General features: G+C 42.9%; 1 protein-coding gene across 1 annotated transcript; it reads right to left on the bottom strand.

Moving 5' to 3' along the window:
• Positions 1–1,940: 1,940 nt before the first annotated feature.
• Positions 1,941–17,969, bottom strand: EPCAM (epithelial cell adhesion molecule). The gene is made up of 9 exons (XM_047782131.1): positions 17,618–17,969; positions 13,871–13,978; positions 13,349–13,589; positions 11,889–11,954; positions 10,711–10,774; positions 8,758–8,859; positions 7,267–7,467; positions 4,591–4,635; positions 1,941–2,400 (listed from the first exon to the last, which is right to left on the bottom strand). The coding sequence occupies exons 1-9, from the start codon at positions 17,691–17,693 to the stop codon at positions 2,359–2,361; spliced, it is 945 nt and encodes a 314-aa protein (XP_047638087.1). The 5' UTR covers positions 17,694–17,969; the 3' UTR covers positions 1,941–2,358.
• Between the last annotated feature and the right edge of the window lie 975 nt (positions 17,970–18,944).

Below are 18,944 nucleotides of genomic sequence, written 5' to 3' on the forward strand. Positions count from 1 at the left end.
GCTATTAGCTGGTCAACGTTTACTTTTAGCAGGAGTGGCTTCGGAAGAGTTAGGACAGAACCTAGAAGGCATCGGGTTACAGATTTATTGCCTCCTAGCTCCAAAGTCACCCTTTGTGCCTGCTCTGAAGCTCTGCCGATAGAGGGCACTGGAAAGACACTGAAAGAGGAAAGGGTATTGTGTCCCTTGTGACGCCTGCTGCTTCCCCAGTGCCCAGCTCCTGCAGCACCAGGGCTACTCCAACCTTAGACAGTCACCAGCAGCTTCCCTGAGCGCCTCCCCCACACTCCCAGCTCTAAAAGGCAACTTTAGACAGTGTCTTCCATGGCATGCCACCTCCCTATGAACAGCTCTCCATCAGGAAACTTTCTGTAAAGGACTAAAGTAATATTTAGGCTTTGCCTCCCATTTGATCTGTCAGTTACTCAATGACCACAGGAGTGCAAAATAGCCACACACAATATATAATGAGTATAATACTGAGTCCCAATAAATGAGTACAATAAGCTGTGTTCCAATAAAACTTTTATTCCATGTAATTTTCACATATCATAAAACATTCCTTCAATTTTTTTTCAACCACTTAAAAATGCAGAAACCATTCTTAGCTCCTAGACAGTGTGAAAACAGGTGGTGGACCAGGTTGCCATGTGTAGTTTGATGATTCCCGCCCTCAAGGGCAAACTTTTCCAGCAAGTTCCCCAAGAGAGGTTTTCAACAAGTTCTGCCATTGTAGCACCCCAGCAACTTCTCGGCTCTTCAGCAGCCACCAGCTCCTCACCCACAAGGTCTGGGTACCAGCTCAGGGCATGGGGCTTGGCTGAAGTAGAGGGTCTCTTCTCCATGCAGTCTCAGCCCTGGGGTGGTGGCTTTTCCTTACATCTGCTATTCCTATTGTCTTTAAAGTTCTCATTACTTTCTACTACTTTTTGTTGGTGCCTAACAAATTACAACATTTATCATCTTTTTTTTTTTTGTCTTTTGTCTTTTTGAGGGCTGCACTCGCAACACACGGAGGTTCCCAGGCTAGGGGTCGAATTGGAGCTGTAGCTGCTGGCCTTCGACACAGCCAAATCAACTCAAGATCCGAGCCTCACGTACAACCTACACCACAGCTCACACCAACACCAGATGCTTAACCCACTAAGCAAGGCCAGGAATCAAACTCGGGTCTTCGTGGATGCTAGTTGGGTTAATGGCTGAGCCATGACAGGAACTCCTGAGGGATCTTAATACATTTGCAAAATCCCCTCACCTTTGCCACAGGACAATCTTGGGGGTGATAGCCCATCATATGCGCAGACCCTGCCCACACTCTAGGGAAAAGGATTACATAGAGCAAATATATCCGGGGTAAGAAATCTTGGGGGCCATTCTAGAATTCTGCCTACTACAGAAGGGTTAAAAATCATAGAAATGTTTGAATCTAGTTTTTATATGTTCTTTAATGTTCTTTTCATATACTACAGAAGGGTTAAAAATCATAGGTAACTGTTTGAATCTAGTTTTTCTATTTTCTTTAATGTTCTTTTAAAAATTTCCTATCAAAAGCAAAATATTTCAGGATACTTTAACTTCATATAAAATACAACGTGGATGCACTATAATTATTCAGTTGAAAAACTGTTGCTTCTAATTTAACCAACCATGGAATTCATGGTTCATAATGTTATCCATAAATTCTGTCTCAAGGAATTAAGCGTCTACCAAAACACCAGTTTGTCTAAAATAGAAATTTAGATGCGTTCAGAATAAAACAGTTTGGTTTTCCTGGAAAGAAATTACACACTACAGGTTATACATTTTATATTGAATATACATGATCATAAGGACTCATGCAAATTCTAATTTGTAGCGAACATCAGAGTATTTCTTAACCTATTGCCTTATAGGTACTCTATGAAATTTGATTCAACAGGATTCAAATAAAGTTAGGAAAATCATTTTTTAAATGTTTTATTTTGTAGTTCATAAAAAAAGTTTATATGTACAAGACTCAAAGTAAACAGAAAGGCAAACATTTAATCACAAATGGGTAAGACAGTAGTCATTCAGACTCTACTGTGGAAGCATATTTAATGCATACCTTTCAATGCTAGGCATAAATAATTCAAACTATGCAGTCCAAATGCTGGGTTTAATATCAAATCTGCATACTTATGACATCTGTGGTCAAATTTTAAGATTAGTAAAGTCAATTTCAAGCTGCTTTTATTTTAAATGCAGGTTTAACTATCACAAACATACGATGTTAACTAACACAATAGTGGTCCTCAAAGATCTTCTCTTTGCCCCACACATTAGTAATCTGAGCCTGTGCTAATTTCCCTTCTTGTAGTTACCCCTCAAATTACGGTGTTATGCATTGAGTTCCCTATGCATCTCGCCCATCTCCTTTATCTGAAATAGAGGGAAAAAGAGACAAAAATATTTAATAATTTTCCAGGCTTTTGGTCATTTGGAAAATAGCTTTAAAATTAAAGAGAAAAGCAAGAAAATTCTCTTCCACATTTATGACTTAAAAATCTTTCAAAAGGTATATTGCAAGGAAGCACACATTGAGTACATGATTCAAAAATTGCTTTTTAGACATAAGATGGCCAAAGTGACAGGTGGATATAGCAGGAAAGCTACATCTTTAAGAATGGGTAAGGGAGTTCCTGTTGTGGCAAAGTGGAAATGAATCTGACTAGGAACCATGAGGTTGAGGTTTTGATCCCTGACCTCACTTGGTGGGTTAAAGATCCAGCATGGCCCTGGCCTCACTCAGTGGGTTAAAGATCTGGTGAGGCTGTGAGCTGTGGTGTAGCTCACAGATGTGGCTTGGATCTGGCATTGCTGTGGCTGTGGTGTAGGCCGGCAGCTGCAGGTCTGATTCAACCCTTAGCCTGGGAACCTCCATGTGCTGCAGGTATGGCCCTAACAAGCAAAACAAAAGAATGGGTAAGATTTTTACTGAATGTATACCATTCTTACATTAAGAATAACCAATTTAATTCACTTTTTTTCCTTTTTTTTAAGGGCCGCAGTTACGGCAATATGGAATTTCCCGGGCTAGGAGTCAAACTGGAGCTGCAGCTGCTGCCCTATGCCACAGCCACAGCAACACCAGATCCTTAACCCACTAAACTGGGTCAGGGATTAAACCCACATCCTCATGGATACTAGTAGGGTTTGTTTCTGCTGAGCCGCACACAACAGGAACTCCCCAATTCGTTTTCTATTATCAATCTTTGATTCTATAGGTGAGGAAATTGAAGTTCAGAATTAGATGATTTGTCTCAGGCCACACAATTAATTATAGGAAGAACTGAGACAAGATGATGACAACTACAACAACTGGTAAACATCTTGCTGTGTGGCAAGCCTGGGAATGACACTTTAGGCAGACGATTTTGTTTAATCTTTGTAACGTCCTCTACTATTATCTCCATCTTAGACAAAGGAAACACGGAGGCTTAAAGGAAGTTAAATAACTCACCCAGCTATTAAGTGGTCAAACCCAGGTCTACACTCCCCTTAACCACAACACTACACTGTCATTCCCACTTTCGGGATACAATTCAGTTCAGGGATAGTCCATCCCCTAGACCTGTGGTCACCAAACCAAGTAAGCCAGATGACTGACTGTGGCATGGGAAGTTAATGTTAGAACTTTGTAGTTCTACTGGATGTTTTTCAGTATGGTTACATTTCTGTGCTATTTGGTAAAATATTACTATATAGCACATATAAATTGCAAATAAACATACAAAAGTTGGTGGGGAGGAGCACCTGGTAGCTCAGTGGGTTAAGGAGCTGGCATTGTCACTGCTGTAGCTCACGTTCGATCCCTGGCCAGGGAACTTCTGCATGCCACAGGCACAGCCTAAAAAATAATAATAATCGGTGGGGATTCTGAAAACGTTATTGACAAATGTGTTCATAGCCAATTCCAAGGGACTGAAACACACTAACAAATCTCATACTTGGTTTCCACACCTAGTGTACAGGACTACTTAGTACTAGTTCACCTTATTTATTTTTTCTTCTGGCAGCAATTTGATGTGGGTTCCCAGTTCCCAGATCAGGGATTGAACCCAGGCCACAGCAGTGAAAGTGCCAGGTTATGACTGCTGGATCACCAGGGAATTCCCAAGTTCACCCCCGCCCTAGCATGTGGAAGTCCCTGAGCCAGGGATCAAACTGGAGCCATAGCAATGACAATGCCAGATCCTGAACCCACTAAACCACAGGAAAACTCCCCAAGTTCACTTTTAATGATTATTATGTCTCTGGCATAGAGACAGTTATTATATCAGGTTATCAACCACACTGAGTTTCTCTAATGTGAATCTAGAGTATGCCTCCCAAAGATTCTACTAATTGTTGACTCTTTGTAAAATAAAAATCATAGGCTTCGTATCCACTATTCTGAGGCAGAAATCAATATATTCTGGTCTGCTGTGGAACTTGCGCAAGAGAATTCGGCATCATGAGACTCTTGAGACCCTAAAGATGATATGATAAAGGGACTCAAGTGTAACTGAGACCCATCAGTGTCTGGAAGGTTTAGTGATTAAGAGCCTTTTAATGAAATAACCCACTTACCTCAGCTTTCTCATACTTTGCCCTTCTTTTCTTCGTGGAAACAATCTAAATGGAAAAAATATGATTACTATTTGAGAACTGCTACCCAAACAAAAAATTAGTCTAAAGTGACATATATGCTTTTAATGGACATAATTCTGATCTGAACAAATTTATTTATTTTTGCTTTTTAGGACTGCACCTGCAGCATATGGAAGTTCCCAGGCTAGGGGTCGAATCAGAGGGCAGCTGCCGGCTAGGGGTTGAATCAGAGGGCAGCTGCCGGCCTAGGCCACGGCCACAGCAACACCGGATCCTTAACTCACTGAAGGAGGCCAGGAATTAAACCTGAATCCTCATGGATACTACTAGTCTGGTTTGTAACCCACTGAGCCACAATGGGAACTCCTGAACAAATTTAATTTTACTCTTTTTTTTTTGTCTTTTTGCCTTTTCTAGGGCCACTCCCAAGGCATGGAGGTTCCCAGGCTAGGGGTCAAATCAGAGCTATAGCTGCCGGCCTACGCCAGAGCCACAGCAACTTGGGGTCTAAGCTGCATCTGCGACCTACACCACTGCTCACGGCAATGCTGGGTCCTTAACCCACTGAGCAAGGCCAGGGATTAAACCTGAATCCTCATGGATACTAGTCTGGTTTGTAACCTGCTGAGCCACAATGGGAACTCCTGAACAAATTTAATTTTAAAATCTATCCATAGACACTGTTTCTTTTACAGGGAAAACACTAAATAATCTTTAGTGAAACTTAACAGCCTAGTGTGCATTCTTCCACATCATGTTCCATCCTAATACAAACATATGTTTATATGCAAATAAGTTTTTGTTGGTCTAAAAAAGTGAGATCATGCAATATCATCTCCCTCTTCGAACAGCCTGTACCACTATCACAGGAATCCTTCCAGATCAAAAGCTATAAACTGAAATCTTTTTTAACAGCCACTTTGTTCCATAGCATGGATACCCCAGTTACTCATCCATTCTCCTCTGGATGTATGCACAGGTTGTGACCTGTAGACTTGTGATTTCATTTCTATCAGGACAATCAGATTTCTATCATCACGTATTTGCCATCTGGAATTCCTTTTCTATAAACTGTCCATTCACACCTGTTACCATTTTTTAATTCCTTCATCAGTTTGTAAGAACACTTTATATAGTATGCATAATAACCTTTTTTGTTTTATTTATATATTTAGCTTTTTAGGGCCACACCCAAGGCATACGGAGGTTCCAAGGCTAGGGGTCAAAGCCCAGCCGCAGCTGCCAGCCTACATCACAGCCACAGCAATGCAGGATTCGGGCCACATCTGTGACCTACACCACAGCTCACGGCAACGAGAGATCCCTGACCCATTGAGCGAGGCGAGGGATCGAATCTACATCTTCAGAGTCAGATTCATTTCCACCAAGCCATGACGGGAACTCCCACCTATTTTGTTTTATGCAAAGTGAATATTCTCCCTGAGTCTATCATTGACATTCTTCATTTTACAGTATCCCTGCCATACAAAATATTTAATTTCAATATAAGTCAAATATGTATCTCTTCCTTCATGGATTCCAGATTTCTTGCCTTACTCGGTTGTACAAACATTCCCTAAATTCATTTTGAGACTTGTTTTATTTTTCACCACTTTGAATGATAGTCCATCTAAAATCTGTGTTTGAACACAGTTGCACTGCCTGACTCCTTTCCCACTGCCGTGCTGCAGAATGTGCCACTCACACAGTTGAGCAGCATGGCCAGCCCTGGTAGGGTGAAGCAGGAATCCAACTTTTGTTTTCTTCCAGATAGAGAACCCGGTGAGATAATTCCACTGAACCGAAAATGTAAGTTCTCATATACTCTCAAGTCACGTTCTAAATTCTGTTGTTCTGGTAAGATTTCCTGATGCTGAGGCAAGCTTACATATCTAGAACAAATCCTGCCTGTTCAGGTGATAATAGTCTCATGAAGCACTGCTAAATTCAACTTACTAATCTTTTCCTTAGAACTACTGCTTCCTATTTTTCCACTTTAACTTTCTGTATGTTAACCTTAATTTTGTGTTCTATAGTTTCATCCCACTGAATGGTTTGGGAGTTCAGGTATTTCGCACTAGTCCTGGCAAGAGTGTCGGAATGTGTGCAGTGAGGACAACTGAAGGACATTTGCTATTTGATGGCAACGTAGCTGACCCGTGACGTGTTCAGCTACAAGCTTTCCTCAGATCAGCATCCCTTCTTTTTTTGTCTTTTTGCCATTTCTTGGGCCGCTCCTGCAGCATATGGAGGTTCCCAGGCTAGGGGTCCAGTCGGAGCCATAGCCACCGGCCTACGCCAGAGCCACAGCAACGTGGGATCCGAGCCGCGTCTACAACCTACACCGCAGCTCACGGCAACGCCGGATCGTTAACCAAGCAAGGGCAGGGACCGAACCCGCAACCTCATGGTTCCTAGTCGGATTCATTAACCACTGCACCACGACGGGAACTCCAGATCAGCATCCCTTCTTGCTTCACAAAGTGACTATCTTACAACCAGAAATGCAATAGATTCATTCAGTACACAGAATTATAAACAATGAAGATTTTTGTTTCGTTAATGGGTCTTGAAACCCAGTTACGGCTTTTTCACATTATCACCTTTCTTGAAAGGACAGACCCTTAAATGAAATTTTACTTGTCCTATACTCACCAGCACAATGATGCCAGCAACAATCGCTATCGCCACAACTACAATGACAGCAATAATACCAGCCTGTAGACCCTGCATTGAAAATTCAGGTGGTTTTTCATCAACATAGTAAATTGAAGTTTGACCAGGATCCAGATCCAGTAGTTCCCCATTTACTCTCAGGTCCATCCTTTTGGAATGGAACAAGGATTCATCTTTAACCTATATTGAGAAGGAGAAAAATTTTAAATATTTAAGAAAACCTACCATGGCTATATAGAGTTACACGCCAATCATATTCCAAAAGAACTGCAGCCAAAATCTTTTATGGTTTTGGTGATAACAATGTCATCCACTGAAACATTAAAACAAAAACAAAAACTTTTACTACAGAGAATTTTAAAATCTATAAAAAGTAGAAAGAAGTAGGAGTTCCCATCATGGCTCAGTGGTTAAGGATCCATGAGGTTGGACTAGGAACCATGAGGTTGTGGGTTCCATCCCTGGCCTCACTCAGTGGGTTAAGGATCCAGCGTTGCCATATGAGCTGTGATGTAGGTCACAGACGCGGCTCGGATCCTGAGTTGCTGTGGCTCTGGTGTAGGCCAGTGGCTAGACCCCTAGCCTGGGAACCTCCATATGCCGCAGATGCGACCCTAGAAACGACAAAAAAAAAAAAAAAAAAAGCAGAAAGAAGTATAATGAAGTGCCACGCACCTATTACCCAGATTCAATAATACATAAACACATGGCCAACCTTATTCTATCTATTCTTCTTTCTATCCTCCCAGACCACCCAGCCTCCTCCTAGGCCTGCTTAGATTGAAGCAAATCCAAGATTTCATCAGAAAATAGCTCACTTGGGAGTTCCCATCGGGCACAGTGGTTAATGAATCTGACTAGGAACCATGAGGTTGCAGGTTCAATCTCTGGCCTTGCTCAGTGGGCTGAGGATTCAGTGCTGCCGGGAGCTGTGGTGTAGGTCACAAACACGGCTCGGATCCCGCGTTGTTGTGGCTGTGGTATAGGCCGGTGGCTATAGCTCCGATTAGACCCCTAGCCTGGGAACCTCCATATGCTGTGGGGGCAGCCCTAGAAAAGGCAAAAAAAAAAAAAAAGAAAAGAAAAAGAAAACAGCTCACTATAGTATACATACGGTAAATTTGTTTAAACAAAGATTTTAATTGTACCAGTCACACGGCATTTTTTACATAGTCTCTTGTTCATGGGGAAAGCTATACTCACAAACTAACTGCCAAGGAGGTAAGAAGAATCATAAGAGAGAAGATATTCTAGGCAGAACAATTTGGTGATGAGACAAAAATATACAAACAAGTGAGAAAGTACATGTGAACAAAAGGGAAGACAAAAATCACAGTATGAGAATTACTTGAGAATATTCATATAGTTTATCTGTTAATAGAGAAATAGATAAAATAATCTTGAATTCACTGAGGCATGATAGACATATTACATTTCTAAACACCGAAATAAAATGAAGATCATACTCACATCTTTTTCAAAATAATAAGCTACATCAGCTATGTCTACTTCATTCAGAGTTTTCTGAGAAGAATTTTGTACCAGATCAATAGTGATAATATCATTCTCATACTGGGGGGAAAAATGAAAAATACAAATTAACAATATAACCAAGGAATATCATTGATCAATAATCAGAATATTTGCTGTTTGATTTTTTTCCTGTAATCTACATGTATGAATGTTTCTTTCCATTAGTGGGTAACTGAGTTTATCACTAATAATTTTATTTTTCTTTTTGGCCATACCCATGGCATATGCAAGTTCCCAGGCCAGGGATTGAACGTGTGCCACAGCAGTGACACGACCAGATCCTTAACCAGCTGAGCCACTGGGGAACTCCATATCACTAATAATTTAAAAATCCTAGAGATGTTTTTAAAATCTACCCAAGGGAATTAAAATAGCAATGCAACCAAATATGATTACAATTTTCTATTCAAAAGAAAATTTTCTGGAGTTCCCTTTGTGGCTCAGCGGTTAACCAACCAGACTAGTATCCATAACGATGTGGGTTTGATCCCTGGACTTGCTCAGTGTTTAAGGATCCAGCGTTGCCGTGAGCTGTGGTGTGGGTTGCAGAGGCAGCTCGGACCCCACTTTGCTGTGGCTGTGGTGTAGGCTGGCAGCTGAGGTTCCAATTGGACCCCTAGCCTGGGAACCTCCATATGCTGCAGGTGTGGCCCTAAAATAGCAAAAAAAAAAAAAAAAAAAAAAAGAATAAGAAGAAAAAGAGAAAATGTTCTTTTCCTGAAAAGATTTTACTTATTAAATAAAAAAATTTTTTTGGCCATAGCCACAACATGTGGAAATTCCCTTGAAAAGATTTTTTTTTTTTCTTTCAGCCATACCCACATCAGTATGGAAACTCCTGGGCCAGGGATTGAGTCCAAGCCACAGCTATGGCAACACTGGATCCTTAAACCAGTGCACTGGGCTGGGGATCAAACCCACATTGCCTTAGAAACAAAGAAGATCCTTAATCTACTGCACCACAGAGGGAACTCCACCCATGAAAAATTTTTAATTTTTAAATTTTAAAACAAAGTATTAAAGTATCTTATTTGATTTGAACTACTTTAATGTAAAATGCTAAAGAAATGCAATCCTGGAGCTCCCTGGTGGCTCAGGGGGTTAAGGATCCAGCATTGTCTGCGGTGGCTCTTGTCACTGCTGTGGCTGGGATATGATCCCTGGCCCAGGCACTTCCACATGCCATGGGTATGGCCAAAATTAAAATTAAAATTAAAATAAAGAAATACAATCCAAAACCCAGTAATATTTACCATGTGCTGCTTTTAGGAAGCAAAAATGTATACCCCTTCCAAAAAGTTAATTTTAAAAATGACTTCAATTTTCTGTCTTGCAAGATTTCCATCACACTATTTTTCAATCAGAGTTGTCTTTTTTGACCAGAGTTTTAAGAGTTAAGGAAGGGCCAGCTAGTTAAAAACTAACTGCTAAACCCAGAGAAAATAGAACAAAGCATTCTAAAGAAAGAATTGCCAAAAGCAACCACAGAACTCTTTTCCAGAGTAAAAAGACTGGCATGTGTTGGGGATACTAAGATACATTACATTTTCTTTAAGGGTAAACCGAGATTTTCAAAGACAGTGAAAGGAAAACAACAATAGGGGATTTGCAGGAATAAGTGCTTAGGGCTAAAATTTATTCAAATGCAATTCAAACCACTATCAAAAATCATACCCTAGGAGTTCCCTGTGGCTTAGCAGGTTAAGGATCGGTATTGCCACTGCTATGGCTCAAGTTACCACTGTGACACAGGTTCAATCACTAGCCCTAGAACTTCCACATGCTTTGAGTATTGTCCAAATAAACAAAAAAAATACCCAAACTAAACTGTCCAACCAACTTTCTGTTAAAGCCCATTTGCTTAAGGAAAAAAAAAAAAAAAAATCTTACCAGAATATTTGTGATATATTTGGGATCCAGTTGGTAACGATCCGTGATTACCTCCTTGAGTGCCCTGTAAATAATTAAAAAGCTGTTTTTTAAAAGCCTGTCCTACACAACATTAAGAAACTTATTTTTAACAAAGCATATAGCTCGAGGTCTAGAATTGTCATAAACCAAACTTGTAAAAAATTTTATGCCATCTTGCAACTATCATCATAACTGATTCAGAATAGTAGATGCAAAAACTGTTGAGTTCCAGTTTGACTAGAAACAGGATATTTACACAGTAGCCAAGTACCTACAGATTATATTTAATTATGAAGAGGTGGAGCAACCTGGCAAACACCACCTGCCACAGTTAACATCAGGAGTAAAAGGACTAGCTAATGCCATGTGCCTCCCCCCTCAAAGTACTGAAACAGACACAAATCACCTTAAATAGTTTTTCGGTCAAAAGTGTATTGCCTATATTTAATTATGAGGAAACAGACAAATCCAAAATTGAGGGACATTCTATAAAACAACTTGCCCATACTCTTCAAAAAATATCAATGTTAAGGGTTATAATTTAAATATTAAAAATTTAAATTTTATGGGAAAAAAAAAATCAGTGTCATGAAAGACAAAGAAAGGCCAAGGCACTGTTCCACATTTAAAGAGACCAAACACTTATAACAACAACTAAATGCAGGACCTTAGACTGGGTCCTGGGTCCAAGGGGAAAAAACTGCCACAAAGGACACTGGGAAAACTGGCAGAATGTGGTTTACCGTTAAATTTCCTAAATTTGATAATTGTACAGTAGTTACGTAAGAGAATGCCTTCTGTTCCTAGGAAAACATATACCACAACATTTACGGGTCAAGATGTATGATGATGATGATATCCAGAACTGGCTCTCTAATGGTTCTGGGGGAAACACTGATACATGCTCAAATGGATATAGAAAGTAGACACACATAAAAAGAAAATGTGGCAATATATTCTTTGGTGAACGAGTGAAGGATACTATGGGAATCTCTATGATTCTCGCATCTCTTTTTTAAAGTTAAAAATATTATTTATAGTATCTTACTTTTTGGAAATATGAAAAAGCTTTGAGACTCATTTTAGCTTATCTAATAGGACAAGATAGAAGATCTGAGTACCAACTACGCAAATATAAGGCATTTAATAGCACTTACTTCTGCAAACTTGTGACATCATAAGGTTTTTCTCTTGTTTTGTGTTTTAGTTCAATGATGATCCAGCTAAAAAGTAAAAAAAAACAGATTGACCCCAATAACTCAGACTTTTATATTATTTCCTTAATAAGCTAATTATCAAAATTCCCAAGTAGAATTACAGAATTACCAGAAAAAGTGTCTATTCTATACATATGTCCTTCATTCCTTCCTTGGCTTTCACACATTGTTCATAAGGAATTCATCCTTTCTGGAGTTTCCGTCATGACACAGCAGAAATGAATCCGACTAGGAACCATGAGGTTGTCTGTTCAATCCCTAGCCTTGCTTACTGGGTTAAGGATCTGGTGTTGCCATGAGCTGTGGTGTAGGATCTGGCGTTGCTGTGGCTCTGATGTAGGCCAGCAGCAACAGCTCCAATTAGACCCCTAGCCTGGGAACCTCCATATGCTGTGGGTGCGGCCCTAAAAAGACAAAAGACCAAAAAAAAAACCCACTCATCCTTTCTGACATAGACCCTCTGGCCACCACAACCAAGACCACATAAAGCTAAGGCTTAGCTGGTCATGCTGGGCCATATTCAAGTGAAGAGACAAAAAGGCACTGAGAGAAACAGAAGTGGCCATGAGGCTCCAGAAGACGGAAGTGGAGAGACTGCCTGCCTTGATCTTGACAACTTTCCAGTTTCTAGTCCTTCCCAATAAAATCTTTTTGGCTTAAGCTAGCTAGAATGTGTTTCCATTCCTTTTTATTACAAAATCTCTAAAAACAACCCTATCCTGCTTTAAAACATCATAAATGAGCAAATGTGAGCAAATAGCTTAAATTATTCATATACATTCAGCACTAATCCAACTTTAAAATACTGAACAGTGCTAAGTAGAAATGTAAAAGGAAAGTTATGTTGCGCATGCTACTATAAGAAAAAATTTTTAAATAAAAAAATACATCACTAGTAAATTCACAGAAGATCTCTGGAAAGTTGTGGAATAAACTGGTGACCATTAGTTCAGTGGAGGTAAACTGAGAAGGTGGGAGAATGAGATGGGATGGGGGCTTTACACTGTCTACTCTTTTCTCTTTTGAAATCTAAATCATGAAATCATATTATATACTCAAAACTAAATTTGGGGAGTTCCCGTCGTGGCGAAGTGGTTAGCGAATCCAACTAGGAACCATGAGGTTTCGGGTTCGGTCCCTGCACTTGCTCAGTGGGTTAGGGATCCGGTGTTGCCGTGAGCTGTGGTGTAGGTTGCAGACACGGCTCGGGTCCCGCGTTGCTGTGGCTCTGGCATAGGCTTGGCAGCTACAGCTCCAATTAGACCCCTAGCCTGGGAACCTCCATACACCGCGAATGAAGCCCTAGAAAAGGCAAAAAGACCAAAAAAAAAAAAAAAATTTAATCAAGCAAATCTGAAAAGTGTGAAAACAAATAATACATAGGCACCACCCCAACTCACTAGGTCCTCACTCGCTCCAAACAGGATATTTCAGAGTCCTTATCGGTCCTTCTGACCCCAGCAGTGTTCACACACCAGCACATGGAGGTACCATTACACTGCTTGGCTTTGAAGAGCCCATTCTCGTCACAGTCAGGATCATAGAGCCCATCGTTGTTCTGGATAGCATTCTCTGGTTTCAGTCTTCTCCCAGCCTTTGACCCAGTCATTTCTGCCTTCATCACCAAACATTTGGAAGCCACTGAAAAGAAAGCTTAATGTCAAACTGAAAAGTAACTGCAGTTTTATGCTCAAGGAAAAAAAATTTAGTTTACTCCAAACTCCCATGGCCAAGGATTATGGTAGACATACAAATTCCCATGGTCCCTTTCTAAATCCTAAGACGCTGCAGAGATGAAATAATTTTGACAAAATAACGTGATCCTGATTTGAGGCCAAAAAACACTTCCCACGTCAAGACACATCCACTCAAGAAGTGTAGGTCAAAATAAAGCTTAAAGGCAATGATGATATTCTACTTACATTTTGAGCAAATGACAGAATTTTGTGCACCAATTGAAGTACACTGGCACTGACCAAGCGCATTCAAAGAGCAGTTTGTGGTCAGTTTGTAGTTTTCACACACACATCCTGGGGAAGAAAAAAATCCAGTTTAAAAATGAAGGTCCAACTCTGACGTCCCAGCTAAATTATGCTCTGGCAACAGTACCCAAATTACAGGGACACATAGCCTTAAAAAGAGGTCCTGGGAGTTCTCTTGTAGCACAGTGGGTTAAGGATCTGGTGTCACTGACAGCAGCTCTGGTCGCTGCTGTGGCGTGGGTTTGATCCCTGGCCCAGAAACTTCCACATGCGTAGGCATGGTCAAAAAAAAAAAGTAGTCCTGGAGTTCCTGTCGTGGCACAGTGGTTAACAAATCCGACTAGGAACCATGAGGTTGCGGGTTCAATCCCTGGCCTTGCTCAGTGCGTTAAGGATCCGGCGTTGCCATGAGCTGTGGTATAGGTCGCAGACACGCCTCGGATCCTGAGTTGCTGTGGCTCTGGCGTAGGCCGGTGGCTACAGCTCCAATTAGACCCCTAGCCTGGGAACCTCGATGTGCCACAGGAGTGGCCCTTTTAGAAAAGGCAAAAAGACCAAAAAAAAAAAAAAAAAGTCCTGAATGTTTTATTTTTCAGCTATAATTTGAGAGGCTGACACCATGTTAAATACTACAAATATTATATACACGGGCTAGGAATTGCCACAATGGCTCGATAGGTAGGGGACCTGATACTGTCTCTGTGAGGATTTGGACTTGATACCCTCTGTGAGGGTTCTATCCCTGGCCTCACTCAGTGGGTTAAGGTTCTGGTGTTGCTACAAGCTGCAGCATAGGTCACAGATGTGGTTTGGATCCGGTGTTGTCATGGCTGTGACACAGGCCTCAGCTGGAGCTCTCTCTAGCTCTCTCCCTAGCCTAGGAACTGCCAAATGCCACAGGTGCGGCCATAAAAAGAAAAAGAAAATGGTATGGACAGTCTAATTTGCACACATTCCCATTTTTATTTATTTTTTGTTTTGTTTTGTTTTGTTTTAGGGCTACATGCATGGCATATGGAGTTTTCTAGGTTAGGGGTCAAATTGGAGCTGTAACCAGAGACACAGCAACATGGGATCTGAGCTGCATCTATAACCTACACCACAGCTCACAGTAATGCTGGATCCTTAAGCTGCTGAGCGAGGCCGGGGACTAAACCTGGGTCCTCACAGATGTTAGTCAGGTTTGTTAACAGCTGAGCCACGACAGGAACTCCCCCATTTTTATTTTTTAAACCAGGAATAAACCCTCCAAACACCAGATTCAGCTTTGCCTTCATAATACTCCCAGACTCAGCTTCCTTCCTTCTCTTGTCCTGCTAGATAAACACCTGCCTGTCAGTCTTGGACTTGTCTCCAAAATCAGCATTTCCAGTTCTAGGATCTGTGACTAACTCACCTTTCCCTTCTGTTCTCACCCATTTTCTTAATAAGAGATGCTTGTTTTAAAACTTAATGGGCACCAGAGTTCCCGTTGTGGCGCAGTGGTTAACAAATCCGACTAGGAACCATGAGGTCGCGGGTTCGATCCCCGGCCTTGTTCAGTGGGTTAAGGATCCGGCATTGCTGTGAGCTGTGGTGTAGGTTGCAGATGCAGCTCAGATCCCATGTTGCTGTGGCTATGGCATAGCCTGGCAGCTACAGCTCTGATTGGACCCCTAGCCTGGGAACCTCCATATGCCGTGGGAGCGGCCCAAGAAAATGGCAAAAAGACCAAAGGGGGGAAAAAAAAAACCTTAATGGGCACATATTCAACCCTTGGGTAACTCTATGTCTTAGAAAAATCATACTTTCAGTTGTATTTGGAGACACCTCTGTATGCAGGTTTCCTAACTAAATTAAAACCTAGCACTCAATTTGAAAGTGCTATTAGGCAGCCCATCCTGGGTACTGATGTCAGTTTAACTGTTTTATCTTTGACTATCTCAAAAGTTCATTTTAACTTAAAATTGGCAACCCCATTTAATTTCTTTTACTTGTCTAGCTAAGCAAGTACAATCATTAAAAACAAAAACCTGTTATGACAGACCAAAGAATTTTTATATTGATCCTTCCTATCTCAGGTTGACTTTAATTTTACTGTTTAAAGTATAATCATTATGAACCACCCATATAATCTGTCCAGCACCAAACTCAGTTTTGTATAATGGCTGTCCTCAAAGAGTTAAAATCCTATGCAGCAATATGCTATACCTGCTCAGAGTACATATTTACGCTTCAACTATGTGAAATACAAGAGACCAAGCAGGTACAGATTTTCCGAACATATTCCTACAGAATATCACTTTAAAGCAATGTAAGATTAAGTATTTAGCCTCAGACTGAAGCTGAAAAACATGAGTTGACCTAACTGCATTATTTTGAAAGTATAATGAATTAGGCCAGTTGGGGGGTGGGGGAGGGAGGATATAAAAGCCTTTCCAGAAGTTCCTATTGTGGCTCTGTGGAAACGCATCTGACTAGCACCCATGAGGACAAGGTTTGATCCCTCGCTAGTGGCTTAAGGATCTGTCATTGCTGTTGCTGTGAGCTGTGGCTCAGATCGCAGACACGGCTCAGATTCCGCATTGCCTTGAGCTGTGGCATAGATCCCGGACTCCGCTGGGATCCCGCGTTGCTCTGGCTGTGGTGTAGGCCAGCAGCTACAGCTCCGATTTGACTCAGAGACTGGGAACTTCTATGTGCGGGGGGCGGGGGCAGGTGCGCTGAGGCCCTTTAAAAAAAAAAAGTCTTTCCAGAAAGCTTTGGCTGACACTTCACTGTTAGCCACTACCTTACAAATAAATCAAAAAATGGCAGCCAAGATGTTTATTCCCGAGTAAGAAAAACTGGAATCAACCTACACGTCCAACATTTTGGATTAACAGTACGACCTTTAGGCTATAGGGTGCTCTGTACAATTTAAACCTGTGCTTTTCAAAACTAAAGAGAACGAAAAACTCTGGATATTATATAGGGGAAAAATTAAGATATAAAACTGTGTTGAGGCTTAGGGCAATGTTTAGAGCAATGTCTAAAGAAAAATATACCTTATTATTAACTACAGGATTCTCTTTAAGTGGTGGCATTACGCCGATATTTTTTACTCTAGGATTATCGCTCGATCGGGGTTCCCTACAATAAACTGCTCGTTCCTGATACGATCCTTAAAGGGAAAAGACCCACACACCTCGTAGTCTAGGCCCAGGAGGACGTCCTCCCGCGCACAGGTGCGCAACGGCCCCGGAGGCCTCACCTTAGCCACTTATCCCCGCCCGAGACCCACATCCGGGGCCCGCCGCAGGTGCCCAGGGAGGGGCGGGGCCTCAGGTCGCTGTCGCAGGAGTCCCCTCGCGGCCGGAGCAAGTTTCCGCCTCGCCAAAATCCCAAGTGCGCCTGGGCCGTTGGGGGTGGGCGCGTCGAGGAGTCCAGGTCCGCTGCCACTCGGTTCCCTGTCTGCCCCTCCGGCCTTGGCCGAGCCATTTCCCGAGGGAGGCGCGCAGAGCGCCAAGTGAGGCTGCTCCCTCCAGCCCGCGCAGGTGGACGCCTTCCCGCTGCCTCCCACCGCAGAGGGCCTGGGCCCCAGCAGCCCGGCGCCGTCCGTCTCTCGGCGGGAAAGCGTGGCCGCCCGCCCCTTCCCTACAGTCTCCGCTTTGGGAGCTGAGGGTCGCCACCCTCCGGTCTTCCTAACCCCACAACTCCACTCCTCACCTTGTTGGGCCGCGGCCACCGCCGCCGTCGCCGCGGCGAGCAGGAGCCCGAACGCGAGGACCTGGGGGGGCGCCATGCTGCGCGGGCGCCGAGGACCGGGACACGAGGCTGGCCGGGGGCTCGCGGGAGGACGCCCCGACGGAGTGGGGTGCCGGGCGCTCGCTGGCCGGCGGGGCGGCGTGAGGAAACCTAGAAGGCGTGGGCCCGCGTCGGGAGGACAGCGGCGAGGTGCCCTGGGGCTGGAGGAAAGATGCGAGCCTGCCGACCGTCTGCGCGCTCTGGGCGCGCGGCGGGGCGGAGCAGACTTGGCCGACCTGGTGGCCCCGCCTCCCAGCCCCTGCCCGCGGCTGCTCACCTCTGAGGGCATGTTCTCGATGAGTCACCGCCCGGGGCGGGAGGGAGGAGGTGGCCACAGGTTCCCGTCCCCTCCCCCCACTCAGGGCGCGGCCGCAGGGGAGCCACCCCCTTCCCAGGTGTGCGCTGGAACGGAGTCGCCGCCAGGTGCTTCCTCTTGCGGTGGCCACGGAGAAAGTTTGAAAATACTGAGACTTTCTTTTTACCAGAGAAAGTACGACACTGAAACCTTGAAGAATAGGGCTTGGGGGAAAGAGTGAAGGGGCTGGGAAGAGGAAGATGGAAGTGGAATACAAAGGGAAGCCAGAGAACCTTCCCAACCGCAATAAAAAAAAAAGACCTTTGACCTTACCTGGCCGTTTAATTTTATTCCTTTAAAACTGGAAGAAAAAAAAAAAATCTCCCTAGATCTAGAGATGACACATTTGTGTGTGTGGTTTTGGGTTTTTTTGTTTGTTTGTTTTGTCTTTTTGCCTTTTCTAGGGCCGCTTCCGTGGCATATGGAGATTCCCAGGCTTGGGGTCGAGCTGTAGCCGCCGTAGCCGCCGGCCTACACCAGAGCCACAGCAACGCAGGATCCGAGCCGCGTCTTCGACCTACACCACAGCTCACGGCAACGCTGATCCTTAACCCACCGAGCAAGGCTAGGGATCGAACCCGCAACCTCATGGTTCCTAGTCGGATTCGTTAACCACTGCGCCACGAAGGGAACTCCTATGTGTTCTTTATAATTGTTCTCAATAATCCTTTTCTCCCTTAAAAAATTTTTTTTTTATTGGAGTATAGTTGACTTACAAAGTTGTGTTAGTTTCAGGTGTACAGCAAAGTAAGTCAGTTACACATATAACTATTCCTTTTCAGATTCTTTTCCCATATAAGTCATTACACGATACTGAGTAGATTACCCTATGCTGTACAGTAGGTCCCTGCTATACATCTATTTTATATATGGTGGCATGTATAGTTTTCATTT

This window comes from Phacochoerus africanus, chromosome 5 (genome assembly GCF_016906955.1).
Source record: "Phacochoerus africanus isolate WHEZ1 chromosome 5, ROS_Pafr_v1, whole genome shotgun sequence".
NCBI lineage: Eukaryota > Metazoa > Chordata > Mammalia > Artiodactyla > Suidae > Phacochoerus > Phacochoerus africanus.

Excerpts from the sequence above, each read along its gene's own strand:
- EPCAM (XM_047782131.1), bottom strand. The coding sequence starts at position 17,693 with ATGGCGCCCCCCCAGGTCCTCGCGTTCGGGCTCCTGCTCGCCGCGGCG. Across the intron at positions 13,979-17,617 it reads GGTGGCCGCGGCCCAACAAG|GATGTGTGTGTGAAAACTAC; the intron begins GTGAGGAGTGGA and ends TTTCTTCCCCAG. Across the intron at positions 2,401-4,590 it reads CAAAGTATGAGAAAGCTGAG|ATAAAGGAGATGGGCGAGAT; the intron begins GTAAGTGGGTTA and ends CCTCTATTTCAG.